Source organism: Hyaena hyaena, unplaced genomic scaffold (assembly GCF_003009895.1).
Source record: "Hyaena hyaena isolate Hyena2069 unplaced genomic scaffold, ASM300989v1 scaffold_530, whole genome shotgun sequence".
NCBI classification, from domain to species: domain Eukaryota; kingdom Metazoa; phylum Chordata; class Mammalia; order Carnivora; family Hyaenidae; genus Hyaena; species Hyaena hyaena.
In genome coordinates, this window is record NW_024081163.1 from 1355874 (window position 1) to 1376052 (window position 20179).

General features: G+C 40.6%; 1 protein-coding gene across 1 annotated transcript; it reads right to left on the reverse strand.

Annotated features, from left to right (window-relative positions):
• Window positions 1-1536: 1536 nt before the first annotated feature.
• SHISAL2B (shisa like 2B) lies at window positions 1537-19366 on the reverse strand. Its single transcript, XM_039255497.1, has 3 exons — window positions 19176-19366; window positions 14819-14976; window positions 1537-1689 (listed from the first exon to the last, which is right to left on the reverse strand). The coding sequence occupies exons 1-3, from the start codon at window positions 19364-19366 to the stop codon at window positions 1553-1555; spliced, it is 486 nt and encodes a 161-aa protein (XP_039111428.1). The 3' UTR covers window positions 1537-1552.
• Between the last annotated feature and the right edge of the window lie 813 nt (window positions 19367-20179).

Genomic DNA, 20179 nt, shown 5'->3' on the forward strand with positions numbered 1-20179 from the left:
ATGCCTCTCCAGGGGCACAACCCATGACACATTGAGCCATGGCTAGCCCCAGTATGTCTCACAGGTTAAGAGGAGTTTGGGAGACCATGAGCATTGTGCTGGCCTTGACCAATTTGTCTCCTGCTTGTTTCATTCATGGCTTCTGCCCTTGCCCTTGAACAACAAAGTTAGAACTGTACCAGTGCCTTAACTAAATTTCTCAACCTAGGTTTTTACCTCAGGCAACATCTAATTAGTACTATAATTATTATACATGTATCAAGATAGCCAGTGTGAAATCAACATAGGCAGCAGATGTGGCAATAATGACCTGGAACTATGCTCTCAGTACAGCCATATGTAGCTCTTTAAATTTAGATTAATTAAACAAATAAAAAGGTATCCTTCAGTTGCACTACCACATCTTAAGTGCCCATTTGCTACATGTGACTGGTGGTTACCATGGGCAGGGCAGAGACAGAAAGAACATTTCCATTATTACAGAAACTTCTACTGCACAGTGCTGGTTCAGAAGATATCCCCAGTCCTTGGTAAAACTTTTGACAACCTAAGCATCCAAAGTTTCTAACCCTTAGCTTTGCATGCCTAAGCGCGATAGGGCATTCCTTTTTTTTTCCCCCTCTCAGACCAGAGAAGCTGTGTTTGACACATTTTGAAAGGCTAGTCTTCCAACTCCATAACTTTACACAACACAGCACATGTGTCAGCAGAGCCAGCTTAAAATTAGTCCTTTTTTCCTAGTGCATTTAGACACCCAGGTCTTTGTTCTTAAAATAAAAATCATACTTATGAATAAAAATCTTTTAAGACAATTATAATTTGCAGAAACTGTAGTTTTATTTCTAGGTGTCTGTGTGGTATTACTACAGTAGATGCGGTGGAACCAGAGAACTTACTTGTGATAACTTTCATTATAGAAGCTTCTTAGGAACTTTATCATTGAAGGATTTTTGTTAAGGTTATCCCGTGGTATGCTGAAAATATTATGAAGATCATATATTGTGACATATTCTGTTATTGAATGTTAGCTTTTATAAAGGCAATACGTTCATTGTGTGCCCCACAAACCCTCTAAAAAGGCAAGGGGTTAATGTCTAAGAGACTTAAGAACTTGCCAACTCTATAAGACCATTCCCTCTGAGATTTACCTATCCAGTACCATCTCATGAAACGAACTGCCTCTAAGTATCCAAACATTTGTGTAACGTTGGTAATGCGACATAAATTTCTTACTGTTCCACACTGACATAGGTTTGCTTGTCTTTGTTATTAAGAAGTTCTTTAATTTCCTCTTTTTTTCCTGAAGTATTTGCATAATTTCATGTAATGCAGGAACATCTTAATTAGCAAATAAAAGTGAACTTCTGCACATGATCAGAAATTAATTTCTTAGTGGGTTTTTAATAAATTAATTAACAAAATCAAAAGTGCAGTTGTGTCCTGCTTTGTGAATGATGAATTTTTGAGAAGTGTTATTACGAACTGTATTTGAAATGCATTCTTTATTTTTATTTGCTCCATCCCTCCAGTGAGCTTTTACAGAACAGGCTTTTTAATAATACACAGTGTTGATTTGTGTTGTCTCCATTGTTGGCTCTTGAATCATGTCATCAGCTTCATAGGATGTTTCAATTGTCGAATTTGATGCTGCATTTGAATTGGGGGCATTGGTTTTCCTGTTCGGGTTGCCTGCAGAACACAAAACAAAATGAAATAATTATTTGGAATTATGACATAAAATGTGGCTTTTTAAAAGGTGTGCTTGAAAAATACGTTTTGTAGCAATATCGAAGCTATGTCTTGAAAACACTAGGTGAATGGGTGAGAACTGAATCACTTCAAAGCGGTTTTTGAGCATTTCCTTCTACAAGTCAAATTAGGGAAATACTCAGCAACAGAAGAACTTCATTTCTGTGCTTACATTTCTTCCTCCAAGTTTCCGTGGAAGAAACTTGCATAAAGGGAACAAAATTGTACTAAAGCTAATCATAATAATTTGTGCCACTCATAAAGCTTTGCCATCATAATCAATTTAGATGTAATCTTTAAAAACACGTTTGTTCCACAATCTCATTCACTCTTCTATGTGTCAAAATGAATCCAAGATGCACAAGGATAGAGGAATATAGACCTTTGATCATATCAAAAAGTAAAGCTGATAGCAAAGAAATGGATTATTTTCCAAAACTGATTGTTAGAAAAGTAACTGTGTCATACAGTTAACCAAACAGCACAAATTTAAATAATGTATAAATATGTAGAAACAGTAGATAAACCCCAGACATCACTAATGCCCTCCTGTTGCGGATTCCCCAGTCCAGTTCACAATCCAGTGGCCAGCAGCATTTTCTTCCTCGGCCTCCAGGATACGACCCTGGACCCACCTCCTCTGTCTACATTGCTCTTTCTCTGTCTCTTGTTGGTCCCATTTCTTCTCCCATGTCTCTTGGGAGTGCCTCGGGGCTCAACCGATTGGTTCCTATCAAGGTCTCCCTCCCTAGTTAGTCCTCATTTGGAAAAATCGGCTCTGAACTTCCCTAAGAGGAAGCAGGAGCCGCTGGCCAAAAGGCTCCTCTATTAGAAACAGCTACTTCCTCTACTTATCACCACTTACATGAAGTCTGAGCCTCAGCTTTCTGTCTGGCTTTGTCCATTTATAAGTAATCGTATAGACTGCTTTCCAGGTCCCATCCGAATAGCCCACATATGGGTTGATTTCAGAGTTGAGCACTCCCAGGGCAGTAGTAGTTACGAGTTGTGCAGAATGGTGTCTCACTCCAGCTCCCAGATCATGCCCCAAACGTGGGTGGTATTGTTCTCTGAGCTAATATTAGAAGTATCGGAAGCTTAAAGTATGGGGCCTCGAGTTGTTCAATAGATAGCCTTATGCCATTACTTCTGAGCTTTTTGGGTGGCAAAATAAACTAATGTTCTACTTCTAAACATTCAGTCATAATGTTTCAGCCATATAATTTGATTTTTAAAAGTTAATTTATTCTAAGTGCAACATTTTCTAGCCTGGCAAGGAGCTCTGTGCGCAGTCAGGAATCGAAGCTGTTAAAGATAAACGGACCAGGGAAAGCTGGCATGAAAACCTAAGAAACCGATGAATTTGACTTGACTTATTTGCAAAGTAGGATTTCAAAAAATACTAGATGAAACTTTACTAAGTACTTAAGTAATGGAATTTATTCTCTAATGGGGCCATTGAAACTCTTATCCTCATAGAACATTTGAAAAACAGAATACTTGTACTTTCATTTTCCATTTGCATAGCCCTGTCTGTACTCTTCAGGATTCTAGCAGGTAAAGAAAGGTAAAAGATTAAGGATGTAAGATGGAAATTACTTTCATATTATCTGGGTGGTGCTTGCGCCTTACGTAAGCATTTATTTAAGCATCTAAAATTGTAATATTTTATTGGAGTTCCTGGAAGCATGAATTGAATGTTCGTTAAGTCCTTCATGTTTCCTAAGCTTTTTACACACTTATATTCATAATATTTCAGGAAGATTTTCAAGGTGTTTTTATCTACCTTATCACATAGTTTATGTTTTTGTCTTTTTTTAATGGGAAATAAATTCACTAAGTGGTTCTACCTAAGAGCTCATTTGTTGGGGATTCTCTCTAATTCATCTCCATTCTGACCGCTTTAGTTTCCATTATCTGTGTTCTGGCAACAAACTGAAAGACTTGATCTAACCTGTCTACTGCCCTCTGAGCTTTAATGGCTTGCAAAATACATGCCAATGTTACAGATTTTTCTTCATCTAAGACTTGTAAAGGCACCCACACTCCAGCCGTGACTCCTTGTTTCCTCGGCTACTGGACCCTCCTAGCCAGTGTAGGTGCAAAGATTGTTTCTTAGATTGGCTTCTTTAGGCAAGGCACTTCCCCTCACAGAAGCAGTTTGCTTCACAAATAAGAAAAGACTTGTTATAAACACCATAACAATATCCTTTGAAGCAGGAACTTTGATACGGAAGTTAACAACCCTGGTGTTCATGCTCTTCCCCCAAAGATGCTTTCAATGTATGTGCTTCCAGCAAGTTAGAATAATTGGGCACAGAGAGAAACAACTGCATTGAGCAGCTACAGTGATAACAGAGTCCAGCTAATTGCACCTCTTTGGAATAGTTTTAAAAGAGAATAAAGAAGATCCTCAGCAACCTTTTCCTAGTTTTGCTTTGATAAATAGAAGCTAATTTCTAGACCAACAAAGTAGGGATAAAATCAGCTGCCTCTTTTTCTGTCCCAGGGTTACAACATGGATTCGATTTTCAATAAGCCATCTGTAAGTCCATTGAGCTCCCAGGGGATTTGTTACACAGAAAAGGTTCTTCTTACTTAATTCCTCCTTTTCTTTACTAAATGCAGATTGTGAAGCTCCGACATGACTGTTCTTTCCTGCGTTGACATTAGTTGTTGTTCTTGCTGCTCATGTCCTATTGTCATTAGTGCATGTGGTGTGTGTGTGTGTGTATGTGGCCATCCTATGTAAATCTCAACCTTCCTTCCTTTAAGGCTCTACCTCTCAGGCTGACATTTAAATTAAAGCTTTGGCCTTTGCCAGAATTCACATCCAATTCATCCACGTATCCTCATCACAAACTATGCCAATGTATTTCTTCTCGTTACAGTTAAATTGTGCAATCATTTTCAGAACCATTCCTCAGGAATCCATTTATCTGTGAACTCTGCCCTTGCCTGCCATTTCAAAATATCAAAAGAATTCTGGGGACCCCTGCAGGTCTTCATCCCTTGGCTCTCTGGCAGAACCTTAATTAAGCTTTTCTGCCACTATCTGCCTACAGCCTCCTAACTCCTGTGTCGCCATTCTCAATTCTTCTGGCTCCTAATTAGCGGCTCACTTTATTACTGAGTGGAAAACCTACACTTCCCACTCATCCCAGGGCTCCTCCTAGTAAAACAAGCATCCTTAAATCTGTACCCTGAGTGTTTTTGATTTGGAAGAGGATGGTTTCCCTTCTGACTGAATTTGAAGGATAGAGCTGGATCTGAAGTTGATGGTGAAGTGGGCAAACTTGCCTACTGACCTCCTTTCCCTGCTGCAATGCCCAGCTTATCCTCAAGAATATATGGGTATCCTCAGTAAATACAGTTAAATATGTACTGTGAAAGCTAGAACTTTAGGGGCACTGGGGTGGCTCAGTTGGTTGAGCATCCAACTCTTGATTTCAGCTCAGGTCATGATCTCACAGTTCATGGATATCAGCCCCGTGTCATGCTCTGCACTGACTTCATGGAGCCTCCTTGCGATTCTCTCTCTCTCTCTCTCTCTCTCTCTCTCAAAAATAAATAAACTTAAAAAAATTAGAACAACATCCATCAGAATACCATTTGAGTTTTAAAAGCTTGACAATGTCGGTGGTGTGCACCTGGGTGGCTCATTTGATTAAGCTTATGACTCTTGATTTTGTCTCAGTTCATGATCTCAGTTTGTGAGTTCAAGCCCCTAGTTGGGCTTTGCACTGACAGCTTGTAGTCTGCTTGGGATTCTCTCTCTCTCTTTCTCTCTCTCTCACACACACACACACTGTCCCTCCCCCACTCTCTCTCACAATAAGCTTTAAAAAAAAAATCTGGTAATGTGATTCAACATTACCAGAGTAGCCAAGAAACTTTGATGAAGAAGCATATTGGGAGGGAAGAGAAAGTGTTTCCTGGTCAGATACTAAAATAAACTGTATCATTTCAGTAATTTTTAAAGTATATTATTAGCTTAAGAATAAATGGATTGATAAATTTAACAGCAAGGAGTCTGAAAACAAATCACAGTATATACAAGAATTCAGCTTCTGTGTTTTATTTTTTGAGCTTATTTTGAGAGAGAGAGAATGGAGGAGGGGCAGAGGGAGAGAGGGAGAGAGAGAATCACAAACAGGCTCCATGCTGTCATCACACAACATCACTTGGGGCTTGATCCCACAAACTGTGAGATGGTGACCTGAGCCGACATCAAGAGTTGGCTGTTCAACCAAGTGAGCCACCCAGGTGCCCCTAGTGTATATGACATCTTAAATTGGCAAGAGAAAGATGGATTATCTAATAAATATTTGGATCATTTGCTCATTATTTGCAAAATAAAAAGGCAGATACATACCTCATACTTTACACAAAAACTAAAATTCCAGGATTATTAAAAATTTAAATGAAAAAACGAATAAATGTATTAGAAGAAAATATAGTTGAATATCTTTATATCTTAAACTGAGGTGAGAAGCTTCTCTTTTTTTAGATTTTTTAAAAACATTATCTTCAAGTAATCTCTATACCCAACGTGGGACACGAACTCACAACCCTAAGATCAAGAGTCCTGTGCTCTACTGACTGAGCCAGCCAGGTGCCTCCAGAGGTGAGAACGTTCTAAGCATGAAACTAAAAGGAGAAATTACAAAAGAAAAAACTTCTATAAATGAAAAACTGTTACACACAAAATTACAAGAGAAACAACTATAAAAACACTTGCAATATATCTGTAAAAGAGTCTAGTTACTGTGTGTAAAGTTTTTATAAAGCAGTAAAACATGCACATTCCCATGGAAAACATGCATATGAGCAACAGTATGCCACAAAAGAAATAATGACAGGGACACCTGGCTGGCTCCATCAGAAAAGCCATGCGACTCTTGGTCTCAGGGTCGTGAGTTCAAGCCCCACACTGGGTGTAGAGATTACTTTAAAAAACATTTTCAAAAAAGAGAAAGAATGACAGACATTAAAATGTCCATTCTCACTCTTAATTAGATAAAAACATTGTGTTATTTTTTCAACAAAATTAGTAAAATGTGTATCTTTTGAAATAATAATACATATGACATAGTACTTTTCTCAACAGCAGTAAGCAACTTGTATCCACAGCTTTTAATATGTGTCTAGCCTTTGGTCAGCAATCCTGCTCTCAGGGATTATGCCAAGAAAATACTTAGGTGTTCAATTTATGTGTGTAATGAAAAAAAAAGGAAGCTAGTTCAAAGTCAATAATGAAATACGATACACTCAGATTTTGGTTTCTAAATACTGCTCCCAACTAAAATGAACCAGGCATTTTTGGAGAAATGAAAGATTCCAGGGCTGGAACAGGGGAAGTACAGGCCGCCCTGGAACATTTTGTGGCAGAAAGCAAAAAAGTACTCAAAAAATGACGGATACTTTCATTTTTTTAAAATTTATTTCTGAGAGAGAGGCAGTGTGAGCAGAGGAGGGTCAGAGAGAGGGAGACACAGAATCCAAAGCAGGCTCCAGGCTCTGAGCTGTCAGCACAGAGCTCAATGTGGGGCTCGAATCCACAAACCTTGAGATCATGACCTGAGCTGAAGTCAGCCGCCCAACCAACTGAGCCACCCAGGTGCCTCGATGGATACTTTCAAAAGGACAAAGGACCCGCTGTAAAGGGGCTCCAGGAGGCCAAATCTGAGACAATGTAAGGATTGTAAGGATCGGAGTAAATAATGACAGCAATAGAATATTTTAAAATAGACGATCTGAGTCCATACTGATGTTAACAATTACATGAATGGGTAAGTGATAGGAGAGGAGAGAAAGCTCTTCCTTGCAGGAGAATAACACCTAACCAATGTCAAAGGAAAGATGGGGTTGGAAAATCACTATTTTTACATTATTGTAATAATCTGAAATTATTTTCAAATTTTGAATGAAAAAATTCTGTCAAGAGCCATCTATGAGTGGATAAAAGTTTGAGGAGGAATGGAACATTTTCAGTCTCAAGGTACCTCTCCACAAAATATTTAGTAATTAAAGGGGGGAAATAGTATCTTTACAGTGTATTAATCCAGCAGATACAACTTTAACCAACGAATCGTATTTAACATCACCCATGATGGGACAAAGCAAGGTTATGTGACGCCCTGGGAATATGACTTCCATGGTATTCCTGTTGAAATGTATTCTCTCTCTCCAATCATGAGAAAATATCAGACAAATTGAAAAATACTCTTTTGGATAACTGGCTTTTGCTTTTCAAAAACGTCAAAATCATGAGAGACAAAAGTTGAGGATTGAAGGAAGCTAAAGAAGTATGACAACTAATTACAAAACTGGATCCTAGATAAGAAAAACATAGTAAGGATATTGGCAGAACTTGAATATGAGCTGCAGATTAGATAATATTACTGTATCGGTGTTATGTTTCCTGAGTTTGATAAACATACTGTCACTACATAAGAAAAAGTCCTATTCTTAGGAAATACTTAATGAAATGCTTGTGGTTAAAAGGCATGCTATCTGCAAATTATTCTCAAATGGTGCAGCAAATACGCACTGAGAGGAAGCCAATGATAAAGAAAATCAGGCAAAATAGTAACATTAAGTAAATCTGAGAAAGGTATTACAACCTTCTCTATACTTTTCTTGTAATTTTTCTGGAAGTGTGAAATTATATCAAAATAAACAAATAAGAAAATCATTGCACTCCATCAGGATTTTAAAATGGAACTACTAAACCTGATGGCATAGGTGTTTACTTGTTGGCAAACAAAGATGTCACTATTGTTCAGTGAAAACGAATAGCATAAGACTCATTCTCCCCCTTATTGTCATGTGCATATATGTATAGATGAGTACAAAAAATCCTGGAAGATACTCAACATGGTGTTAGTAACGCTTATCTCTGTGTGATGGAATCATGGAAGACACTATCTATCTATATTTTCTAATTTTACCTCAATAAAAGTGATTTGAAAGAAAGGTTTTCTTTCCAGGTGAGTCTTCTAAGAAGAAGAAATATAGCAGACCATTCTGAGCCAGTCTGAGCCATGTTTTGCTCCCGGGCGGAAGAAATGATTGTGTGATCTTCAAACGTGCCTTCTCAGTATTCCATATGTAATTTATGTTTTTCTTCTAGACCACTGTGCCTTACTGTTGATTTCCTCAGTCTTTTTCAATTACATCGCCTGCCTTTAGAAAAAAGACCACCAGATACAGGCTTGGAGCTGTCTGTGATCTCTATACATGATTTTACATGTGCCACGCAGCTCTGCTAACATCTGCCCTTTTAATTTCCATCCAGAACTTTGCTTCCAGCAAACCCTCTCCTCAGGCCTCCGCCCGTCTCCGCAACCCAAACATATCAGTGGAGACTCAGACTGCAGGATGGATGTGCTTAATCTTCCTGGAGCAACAATTTTCTTCAGCTCTGAGAATAAGAAGATGTTATTATTGGAATAAAACAAGCCCTGGCATTTGGCCAGGTTGAAAAATAACATAAACTTTAAAAATATTATGAGAAGTTCAAATAATTTCAGGCTCATAGGCCCAAGGCAAGCCTTTCCACTCCAGCCCCTGGAATACTGGAGGTACAAGCTCCCTTCTTCTCTACCTTTCAGGATTTTCCAGCAGAAAAGTTGGAGAAGCAGGGATCTAGAACATTCAGCCCTTTAATTGCTTCTCTAGTAGCCATTAATTGTTTCCCGTCTTAGGAAATGAGCCCTCGCCTTCAAGCATGTCTACTCAGAAAGACGTCCTTCACACAGCCATCTTCCCAGAACCGTACATCGCCTACAGTGCGCCTGACATGCAACGGGATTCTCCTAAACACTGGCATCTGAAACACGCATAGCTCAAATCACACACACACAAAGAAAAGGAGATGATTACGGGACATAATGTAAAAGGCAATCAATTTCTTAGCAATAGTACCTCTGTATAAAGTGAGCCCTGGAGGTAGTCCAATTATACTCTACAGTCACCACCGTGGACCCGTTTTCTTCAGGATCAATTCAAGATGTATAAAGCCTTACATTGTATACATTAAAAAGAATAAAACCCAATAGAATAAAGATACACAAAGGAAAAATCTTGGTGAAATAGCCTAAGATTTGGACTCTTTTAGACTATTGTCACCTAAGGAAACAAAAAAGTCAGTGCCCTAAGCCAGTTTTAGAATGTGCACAAAAACATGTTTCCCTGTAGGCCATTCATACTGCCTGTAATGAAAACAGGCTCAGTTATAAAAATTAACCTAAAAGAATAGGAGGCTGACTCTTAAGAACAGGTAGTTTTGAAAGAAAAGAGTGATAACTTGTGAAACAGATTTCCTCTCATGTAATGTTTACTTATTTGATTACTATGCAAACATCTTACTATGTCCCTAAACTTTAAGGCATTCCTTAAATGGAATAAAGATTTGTTTCTTTTCATAGCAAGAACACTGTAATCTATTCCTAGGTGGGAGAATTACTGGAATAGAGCTTGCATATTTAACAACAGTACCACAGTGTTTTTAAATGATTGCTTCAAAGGGTTGCTTTCAAATAAAAACCATTCTCCCTATTCCAGTAACATCTAGATTACCTACTTTGGGGCTCTCCTCTATGTCTCATTGGGTCAAAGTCAACCCAAGGGACCAAAAATTACCTCTTGTGAAAGCAGCAGGAAGGCAGTGATTATATATTGACAACCCTACCTTGTCAATAGCAAACACTCAGGAAAGGGGTACTGAGTTAATTTGATGGCGTGATAAACACAATGTTTTTGAGAGGGGCAGAGTGGGGACATTTTGATGTGAGAAGGCAACTTTGTCTAACTACCTAAGGAGTGCATTAATGGATCTCCTTAGCTAAGCAGCAGTAAGACTACAAGACTTCAGTCAACAAGCCAACTAATTCTGTCACTGAGGTCTCAGAGCCAATATGAAGTAATATCTTGGAGCAGTCCCTGAAATAAATCAGGAAAAACAACCAATTTCTATTTAGCACAATACACTGCATACAGGAGACATTCAATTAATGTCTTATGACTCTAAAGGTGACAATAAAGATGCTCCTCTCATCATCTACTATAAAGGTGCCATTCTACTCAATTCATTCAACAAACATTTGTTAAGTATTGTAGGCACTAGGGATATAGTAGTGAGGAAATAAGATGAAAATTATTACTTTCCAGGAACTTGCATTCCAGTTGGAGTGGAGAAAAGTTAGACAATGGATAACTAAATTGTATAGTATATTAGTGCTAAATGCTTAGGAGAAAGATAAAGCAGGAAGAAAGTATGAAATGTTGAAGAGGTATTTAAATGGCAAATATGGTGATCAGGAAAGAGCTCCTTAGAAAGGTGACTTTTAGTAAAGATTTAAAGAAAGTGAAAGTCCAAGTCATATGGATATCAGAGGGAAAAGCCTTCTGGACAGTGGTGACAGTGTATGCAAAGGCCCTGGAGCAGAGGAATTTCAAGCAACAGCAAAGAGGCCAATGTGGTTGTGCACAAGAGATGAGAAATGTGGGCGGAGAGGGCAAACCACCAAAGCCCTGCCCGGTCACCTAACTGCTGTATGTATCAAGAGAGATGGGAAGTGATTAGGGTTTTGAGCAGTGGAGTGACATTACCTGACTTAGGTTTGAACAGGCTCACTCTGGCTGCTCTGTGGAAAGTAGACAGCAGGAGAGTCAAACTGGGAAGAGGAGCTATTTGCTTTAAAATGCAGAGTCTGGAGTTTGTGGGTTTTCAGGAGATCCCAAATGATTCTTTTTTTTTTTTTTCATTTTTATTTATTTATTTTTTATTTATTTATTTATTTTTACAAATAGTTTATTGTCAAATTAGTTTCCACCCAGGTGATTCTTATGCACGGTAAAACTCAAAGAACTTCTGCTTTAAATTATCTAAGCAGTCGAGACAAAAACTGGTTTTATGATCTGATTATTGGGTAACCACTAATCCACTGCTTCATTTTGCCTGTGGAGGAACAGGATCTAAGCCATTAGACTAAATTCAACCAACAACCTGCCTATTCTGCCAAATAGTTCCAAACAGTGCTTCCAAAACAGAACTGCAAAGGGATCCTGGCCTCTTGTTCTGTGACGCAGGATACCCTCTGAGAGAAACCTCTAGGAGCATGAAAGTAGAACTGATGCAATCATTCAGTGACAGTGTATTTGATAAAGTCGCAGAGCATGTACTCCATACGTTTCAGGATCCAAAAGTTTCAGGTTTCAGCTAAAATAGAGCATCTGAGCAGAGGATTTTCCAAAAACTTTTAAAGTAAACATTTTCATTCTCTTTTTAATTAGAACTTAGTATGGAACCACAAAAGATCACTTTCTCACACCATACACAAAAATAAACTCAAAATGGATAAAGAACCCGAATGTGAGACAGGAAACCATCAAAACCCTTGAGGAGAAAGCAGGAAACAACCTCTTTGACCTCCACCGCAACAATTTCTTACTTGACACATCCCCCAAAGGCAAGGGAATAAAGAGCAAAAATGAACTATTGGGACCTCATCCAGATAAAAAGCTTCTGCACGGCAAAGGAAACAATCCATAAAATTAATAGGCAACTGATGAAATGGGAAAAGATGACATGCAAATGACATATCAGCTAAAGGATTAGTATCCAAAATCTATAAGGAACTCCCCAAACACCACACCTGAAAAACAAATAATCTAGTGAAGAAATGGGCAGAAAACATGAACAGACACTTCTCCAAAGAGGACATCCAGAAACGATGCTCAGCATTCCTCATCATCAGGGAAATGCAGATCAAAACCACACTGAGATACCACCTCATGCCGGTCAGAGTGGCTAAAATGAACAAATCAGGAGACTCGAGATGCTGGCAAGGATGTGGAGAAATGGGCACCCTCCTACACTGTAAACTGGTGCAGCCCCTCTAGAAAACAGTGTGCAGGTTCATCAAAAAATAAACAATACAACTCCCCTATGACCCAGAAGTAGCACTGCTAGGAATTTACCCAAAGGATACACGAGTGCTGATGCAGAGGGGCACATGTACCCCAATGTTCATAGCAGCACTCTCAACAATAACCAAAACATGGAAAGAGCCTAAGTGTCCAACAACTGACGAAATGATCAAGAAGATGTCATTTATCTACACAATGGAATACTATATGGCAATGAGAAAGAATGAAATCTGGCCATGCGTAGCAACATGGGTGTTATGCTGAGCAAAATAAGTCAGGCAGAGAAGGACAGATACCATATGTTTTCACTCATAGATGGATTAGGAGAAACTTAACGAGGACCATGGGGGAGAAGAAGGGGAAAAATAGTGGGGGAGAGGGAGGGAGGCAAACCATGAGAGACTCTTGAATGCTGAGAACAAATTGAGGGCTGATGGATGTGGGGGGGAGGGCGGAGATGGGCATGGAGGAGGGCACTTGTGGGGATGAGCACTGGGTGTTATATGGAAACCAACTTGACAATAAACTGTTTGTAAAAAAAAAAATTCTGTGGTTTTGGCCACCTATTCTGTGGCATTCTGTTATGGCAGCCTGAGTAGATTAAGACAATAGCTAAGGCTTTTTTCCCTTGATATTTTCTGGTAACTTCTACAGCAGCTTTGCTCTTCAGCCCCAGTTGTGACATGTATTCGTTTCTGGGGAAAAGCTTTGAAGGCTAGTGCATGGTCTGACACTTCCTGTTCATCCTGATAGGGCAGCTGTGGAAGCCTGTGCTGAGAAGCAGCTTATGTCCACTGTGGGTCCTGAGTGGCCAGATGGGCAGAGTGCCTTCCGGATCATGTGTGTAGCATGAGACAGAGAGGTTTGTTGTGTTATGCGACTGAGCATTGGGATACTTGTTTCCACAGCACTGCNTGAGAGACTCTTGAATGCTGAGAACAAATTGAGGGCTGATGGGGCTGGGGGAGAGGGGAAGGGGGGTGATGGGCATGGAGGAGGGCACTTGTGGGGATGAGCACTGGGTGTTACATGGAAACCAACTTGACACTAAACTATGATAGAAAAAAAACAAAAAAACAAAAAAATAAATAGTTAGCACTTCTGATTCTAAATATATATGTACATATATATGTATATATCCTATTTATATATTCTAAATTTTTATTAGAATACATTCTAAATGCATATATTAAAATTTATGATTACTACTTTTTTAATGTTTATTTATTTATTTTTGAGAGACAGAGAGCACACAGGTGGGTAAGGGGCAGAGAGAGAGAGAGAAGGAGACACAGAATCTGAAGCAGACTCGAGGTCATGAACCATGAGGTCATGACCGGAGCTGAAGTCGGACAGTTAACCGATTGAGCCACTCAGATGCCCTTATGATTACCACTTTTTAAATACACTAATAGAAATTTATATTCACAAAAATTATAACAATTCTCTCTGGTTGAATTTTATAATGCTAACAAGTAGCATCTATGTGGCACTTTATAGTTAAGATAGTGAGACCCATTTCCACAAACTATACATAAAAATTTCTACTTTATAGTCATTCTATACACATACATACACACACACGTACGTTTTAGTTTGTAATCTATTCAAGAACAAAGACTGTCTTCTATTTATTTTTCTATTCTTTTATGTGCCTCTGAAGTATTTTAGATGCCTCTTCTGCATTTGCACACCACACCACATGCACCCAAGTAAATGCTTAACTGACCCCTGACTAACCAGTCTGGAGCAACCCAATCCTAACAATTAATTATCGCATATTTTGTTCCTCTGTTTGACTTCTTTGGCTCTATCATAAACAAACTATAAAATCTCCAAGGGGATAAAGCCTTCATAACTGAATGAGACTTAAATATAGTAGAGTGGATTTATTGGACCAGTGTATTATAATTCATGAGAACATTTACATCCTGCCACGATTTTTCCTTTGGCACAATTTCTCGAATGTATGCCATCATTAAGGCCTAATTTCATGTGGATTTTTATAAACGCATGTAATAAATTGAATTTTTAAGAAGCATTCATTGTTAACTGCATGATCTGTTACCAACGTTCAGGTTATTCTTTCGAATAGAGTGCAGGTAATTGACTACAAATAATGAGCACTGATTACCTTCTGGAGCGGAAGAAGCCTCTAGGTGTTGAAGTTTAAGGCCAGTGTCTAATCTTTGAGGCTTTGTATACAGAAATAAGTAGCAGAGGACGCAGACGCTGATGACAAAGGCAAGTAGAACAAGGGCAGCAGTTCCCAGGCCAACCAGGGCACCGATGCTGAAGAAAACAGGAAAAACATGGGGACCGTCACACAAACACGAGAGAGAAGATTTGAATATTGGTAATGCTTGCCTCAGTCATTCATTCCTAACCAAATTACATTTTAGTCTAAAGAGTATATGATTGAAGCTTACAGGTCACCTTTTTCTTTCATCAAATTCTTATATTTTCTTTTCCCATTGATATGTTAACATTAGTATAGAATACCATGTGAATCCATATGACAGGTGAAAGGTCACATGATTCTCTAGGCCTAGTTCAAAAGTATCTCAAGCAAATAAACCTCTCTTAATATATTTTAGGAGGAAAAATGATGTTCAGCAATAAAGATGAGTGGAAAAATACTGACGTCTGCAAATTAGCAAAGCAAATGTTTACCGGAGATGTAGAACTTTTAGAGACACGTATGGAAGATAGCACTTATTAATATATAAATCCACAACTCATACAAAAGAGGTGAAGAATGTTTAATGAAAGGAAAGCAATATTTGTGAAATTTATATCAAGTTCCTGTTTAGCCCAAGTTTTTCCTTTCTAAAAGAGCCTAACACCAGTGGCTTCTAGCATTAAGGAAGAAACCCTTGTGCTTTCCTCTACAAATAAAGAATATGTCTGATATTTTTCTCTGCACTAATTTTGTAATAATTCCTTCTAATACAGTTATCTGTAAGACTAAGCATTTAAGAAATAGCAGTTTTCATAAACTTAAGAATTTAATATTTTTAAATGGGAAAAGGAACTTGGAAAAAAAATCATCTTGAAAGTCTAATAAGCAAAACATAATGTACTTTCCTGAACCAAATGTTTGTGTGGGTATGTTAAGTATATATAAAGAAATGTTAAGTTGCTCAAGATACATACTTCTGTTGACCTTCCCATAGAGTTGGGCATACATTAATAGTGCTGAAGAGAGTACTTAGCTTGTAATAAATAGAGGTAAATGATAGTAAATAGAAGCAAATAAGTGATCAAATAAGTGACGGATCCACTTTTAGTAATTAAGAAGTAATCATCATTGAAATGGTCATCGAAAAGTAATGATCTTTTTCTTCACTATCTTCCTGGCTTGACTGCAGGGTTTCACTACTTGCTAGTGACATGGCTCCGACAAGTCTGACCTATACCAAAGGACGGGAAGGGAGAATTTGAGCAGGGATGCTAGATGTGTTAGGGCTTTGGAAAGGAGAACAGAATTAAAAAGTGAGGTGCTAACCTCATCCCATGTATCCTTGGTTTTAGAAGATAAAACACCCCTGTAATTTAGAGATTGTCTCCTTGGCCATAGATAGGGAGTTGATTTTCCAAAGATACTTGTGCTTGGTTTAGTAATGTTGGTCCAGTTCCCCTAGCCTTGCACACAGTGAAAACTGGAAATTCTGTTACTAGAGTCAGCATACAATTGTATATTTCAAGTTTGTATATATTTATTTATTTATTTATTTATTTGGAGACAGAGGGTGAGAGAGAGAGAGAGGGTGAGGGCCAGAGAGAGGGAGAGAAAATCCCAATCAGACCCTGTGCTGTCAGCACGGACACCGATGTGGGGCTGGATCTCCTGAGATCCTGAGCTGAAACCAAGAGTCAGATGCTTAACCGACTGAGCCACCTAGACGCCCCTACAGTTGTATATTTAAATCGGAGTTTGCCCTCACTCAGTGCACTCTCTTCCAGGGGTAGGCTGCCTGGCTTTGGCAACTCCTCTTTCGGGTTTGTGTTCGCCAAAGCTGACTTTTGTAGATTATATGCATCAAGGAGAGTTAGGACTATGCACAGACACATGGGAACATAATCCACTTAATTAACATTATCTGCTGCACAAGGCAGCTAGGCAGCCAGACATCCAGAGAGATTCCTGAAATGAGAATGTGAGTTATTTAAAAAAAAAAAAATCTTCAAAGTGAAAAAGCACTTTGGTCAATTTAAAAGTAAAATTGTCAATTTAATTAAATTCAACACGCAAGCCATGAGTTTTTAATGTACACAATTTAAAACACCAGCTGCATGATTTGAAGAAAAAAACCAAAACCAAAACAAAGCATCCTATTTTCTGCTTTCTATTATACTAAAAGAAGGTTCTTCACCATCTTGACCAACAGTCTGTATCACAGTTCCACTGTATAGAAATGTTGCTTAATGAGTACAAAACTCTAGGGATAAAGATGGGACTCTAGGAATCTCCTACAGCATTCATTTTGACAAATACTTCCTGAACTCATGCATTGCTCTGTGCAATATGTATTGTCTTCCCAGGTCCTGAAGAAGGTTACCAAAGGAAACTCTAAGAGAGTAAGGATTTGTAAGAGGAAAAAGATGGGAGTGGGCCAGGCACAGAAAAGGGAGAATTCTACTTTGCTCACAGAGCTGTTATGGCGGTTTGCTTTTCAGTCCCTGTGAGAGGGTCTGAGGCTGCCATCACACTAATGCTGCAATTCTCCTACTTAGCAACTTTGCTTACCTGGAAGTAGCTGTTCTGTGCCTTTCTCCAGCAGCTGCAGAATCTCAGAACAAATGCTAGTGACTTTGGGAATAGTTTTCGCGGTTGGACTATTTTAAGTTAGGGTGGAGAGCAAAGAATATGAGGAGAGTGAAGCTCTGAATTTTTACCTCCCCATTGTGTTCTCAGAGCTCAAACACTAACAAGAACCCCTGGTTTGACATTGCCAACTGATGCCATCAGCTGAAATGATTCTTCTGTTTCCTAGGAAGTGAGCTGCACTGCCCATTTTGTCCACGCTGAGTGAAGACCCCAGCAAGGTACTCATTCCTGGTGCTCTCATAAACCTTAGGAAGGTTTTCTATCCTCTGCTGCCTGTCACTTTGGGACTACTCAGGGATCTGAGAACCCCAGGCCCTTCTCCAGCTGAGTTTGACTTAAAAGTTACCAGTCTCTCTTGAGGGTCTGCCACCATTATTAACGCCTCCAAAAACTCAGAGCCGGGTTACTGGGTTATTTTCCAAAAAGCCAGATAATATGCCAATGCAATACTGATTACTTCTCCAAATAATAAGGATAAGCTGTCATTTCCTGAGATTATGCCCCACTGTGGTACAACAATACAATGTCATTAGATGGACTTATTGGTCAGTGACACTCTTTTGGGGATTTTTTTGGAAGCTTGCAATACATTTAAAAATTATTTTACTGCCTCGAGAAATAGCATTTAAAGTCATTTGCTGTAGACTTGCCATGTGTGACAAATTCTGGATCATACTAGAGAATTAGAGAAATAACACTTCCAGCTTACTGGCAGAGACTCTCTCTTGTCAGGCACAAGCTAATTGGTTTGTGAGACACAACTGGAGGTGGGTTTGGAGACATACATTCTCCAAGCAGAATGCAAGAATGGAGGTCAAAGTTTGCAGTCTTTTGGAGTAGAAGGGGGGGGCACATTTCACAATGAAGATATCTGCATAAATACTAGGTGGAATAAGTAAAATTCCCATCACAGGAAACAGAGGCAAGAAAAGCCGCACCTGAGAGTCTCTTGTCTTTCCAAGAAATGGCCAGGTGGCTCAGGCGGTAAGAAAGGGGCGCCCTGATAAGGTTCCACACAGGGTGTATTATAGCAAGTAAAACTCTCCCTGTCTGTGGGTCTCCAGTTCGGTTCAGGGTCAATGTCAGATCATCTGAAGAGAGCAAATTATAAAGTTCCAATCTCTCTCTCTCTCTCTCTGATTCCTTTTTGATTCCTTCTCACCTCCAAAGAGACTTTAAATACTCTCATCTTTGGTTAATACCTTAAAATGAGTCCCAGAGTAGCCCCCTGTCTAGTCAATTGCACCAAATGCCCAAACAGATCAAAAAGAGAATGAAAACCTCAAGTTCTCTGCGTATCTTCTCTCTGCCAGCAGAACCTCCGGCTTGGGACTAGTCCCTGGCGGGTGTGAAGAGCGGGCTGAGCACTGCGTGCGCCCTGGGCGCACAGTCCGCGCTCCTCCCGCGCCCGCCTTGCCTAGGCTCCGGGGTCCACTCGCACTTCTGGCGCCCACAGCCGGACCCTCGGCGGACCCGGGCAGCACCAAGCGGGTCCCGAGTCCCGGGGGAACTCCGAACCGGGTGAGCTTTCTCTGCAGGACCCTCACCCGCCCTCGGAGGCTCCGTGTCCTCCCGGAGGGACTCGACCCGAACGGGCGACCCTCCCACTCCCCGGGTGGCCCAGCTCGTCGCCTGCCCAGAGCCCGCCCGCCCTGCCCACCTGAGGCTCCACATATAGCTGTGCTTGTAGGGGAAGTAGCTGCCCGGCTCGCTGCAGCAGTACTTGAGGTCGGCGAAGCCGCAGCAGTAGAGGAGGGCGGCCCCCTCGCCGCTCCGGGGGCACTCGAAGGGCTCCACGAAGCTGTGGTTGAGGCTGTAGTAGCCCGAGCACACCCGGCTCGCCTCGCTCATCGCGAGCGGCTGCGGACAGGGGCACGCGAGACCCCCGATCTGCCCTCAGACCGTGGGCGTCCCGCACCGCGCGGCCCGCTGACGCCCCTCGGCCCGGGCTCCTCTCCAGCGATCCCGAGTCTGTCAGACGGTGGGGCGTTCAGCCTTCGCGCGCCTCCTCTGCGCTCTCTCCTCCCCTTGTCCACATGGTGGCTGGTCGCTTTACTCGCGCTTCTCGCGCGCGCTAGCGAGTGGCCCCTTTATCTGCCGGTCTTCGATCCTGTCCCTCTTCTCCTTTGTCCCTTCGTGGGCTTTCTTCACGCTCCCCTGACTCCCCCTGCTTCCCCTCACTTCCTGGACAGCCCGCGGAGCTCAGCTGGCCTCACTGTAGGGCAGAGATTTCGCCCGAAGGAAAAGTGGAGGTGTCACATATGTCTGCCATGTGGGCAGACGCAGCCCCAGTTGCCGTTCTGCCTGCCCAAGGACAGGGCAGGTGAGTTCCAGGCAAACAGAGAAGGGCCGGGGGAGCCTTTACCCCTCCTGGGGCCACTGACCCAAGGAGCTGCGTAGCGGGCAGAAAGAAAAAGCACTCAACTAATTACCAGGGAGGAGGTGGTGGTGAGGCTTACTCGTCTTCTCTGAGAAGCACACGTGAAACATTAAAATTTGGCAATTAAAATAAAGGCAGAAATGAAAACCTTTCACCAACAAGCCAGCCGTGCATTGTGTATTCTGTTAAACAGCCTGCAAAGAGAAGGGCGGGCAAGAGATTCAGGTAAAGACAGCAAGGAGTTTCTGCAGAGGCAGGCGGAGCAGGAGGCAAAGGAAATGGGG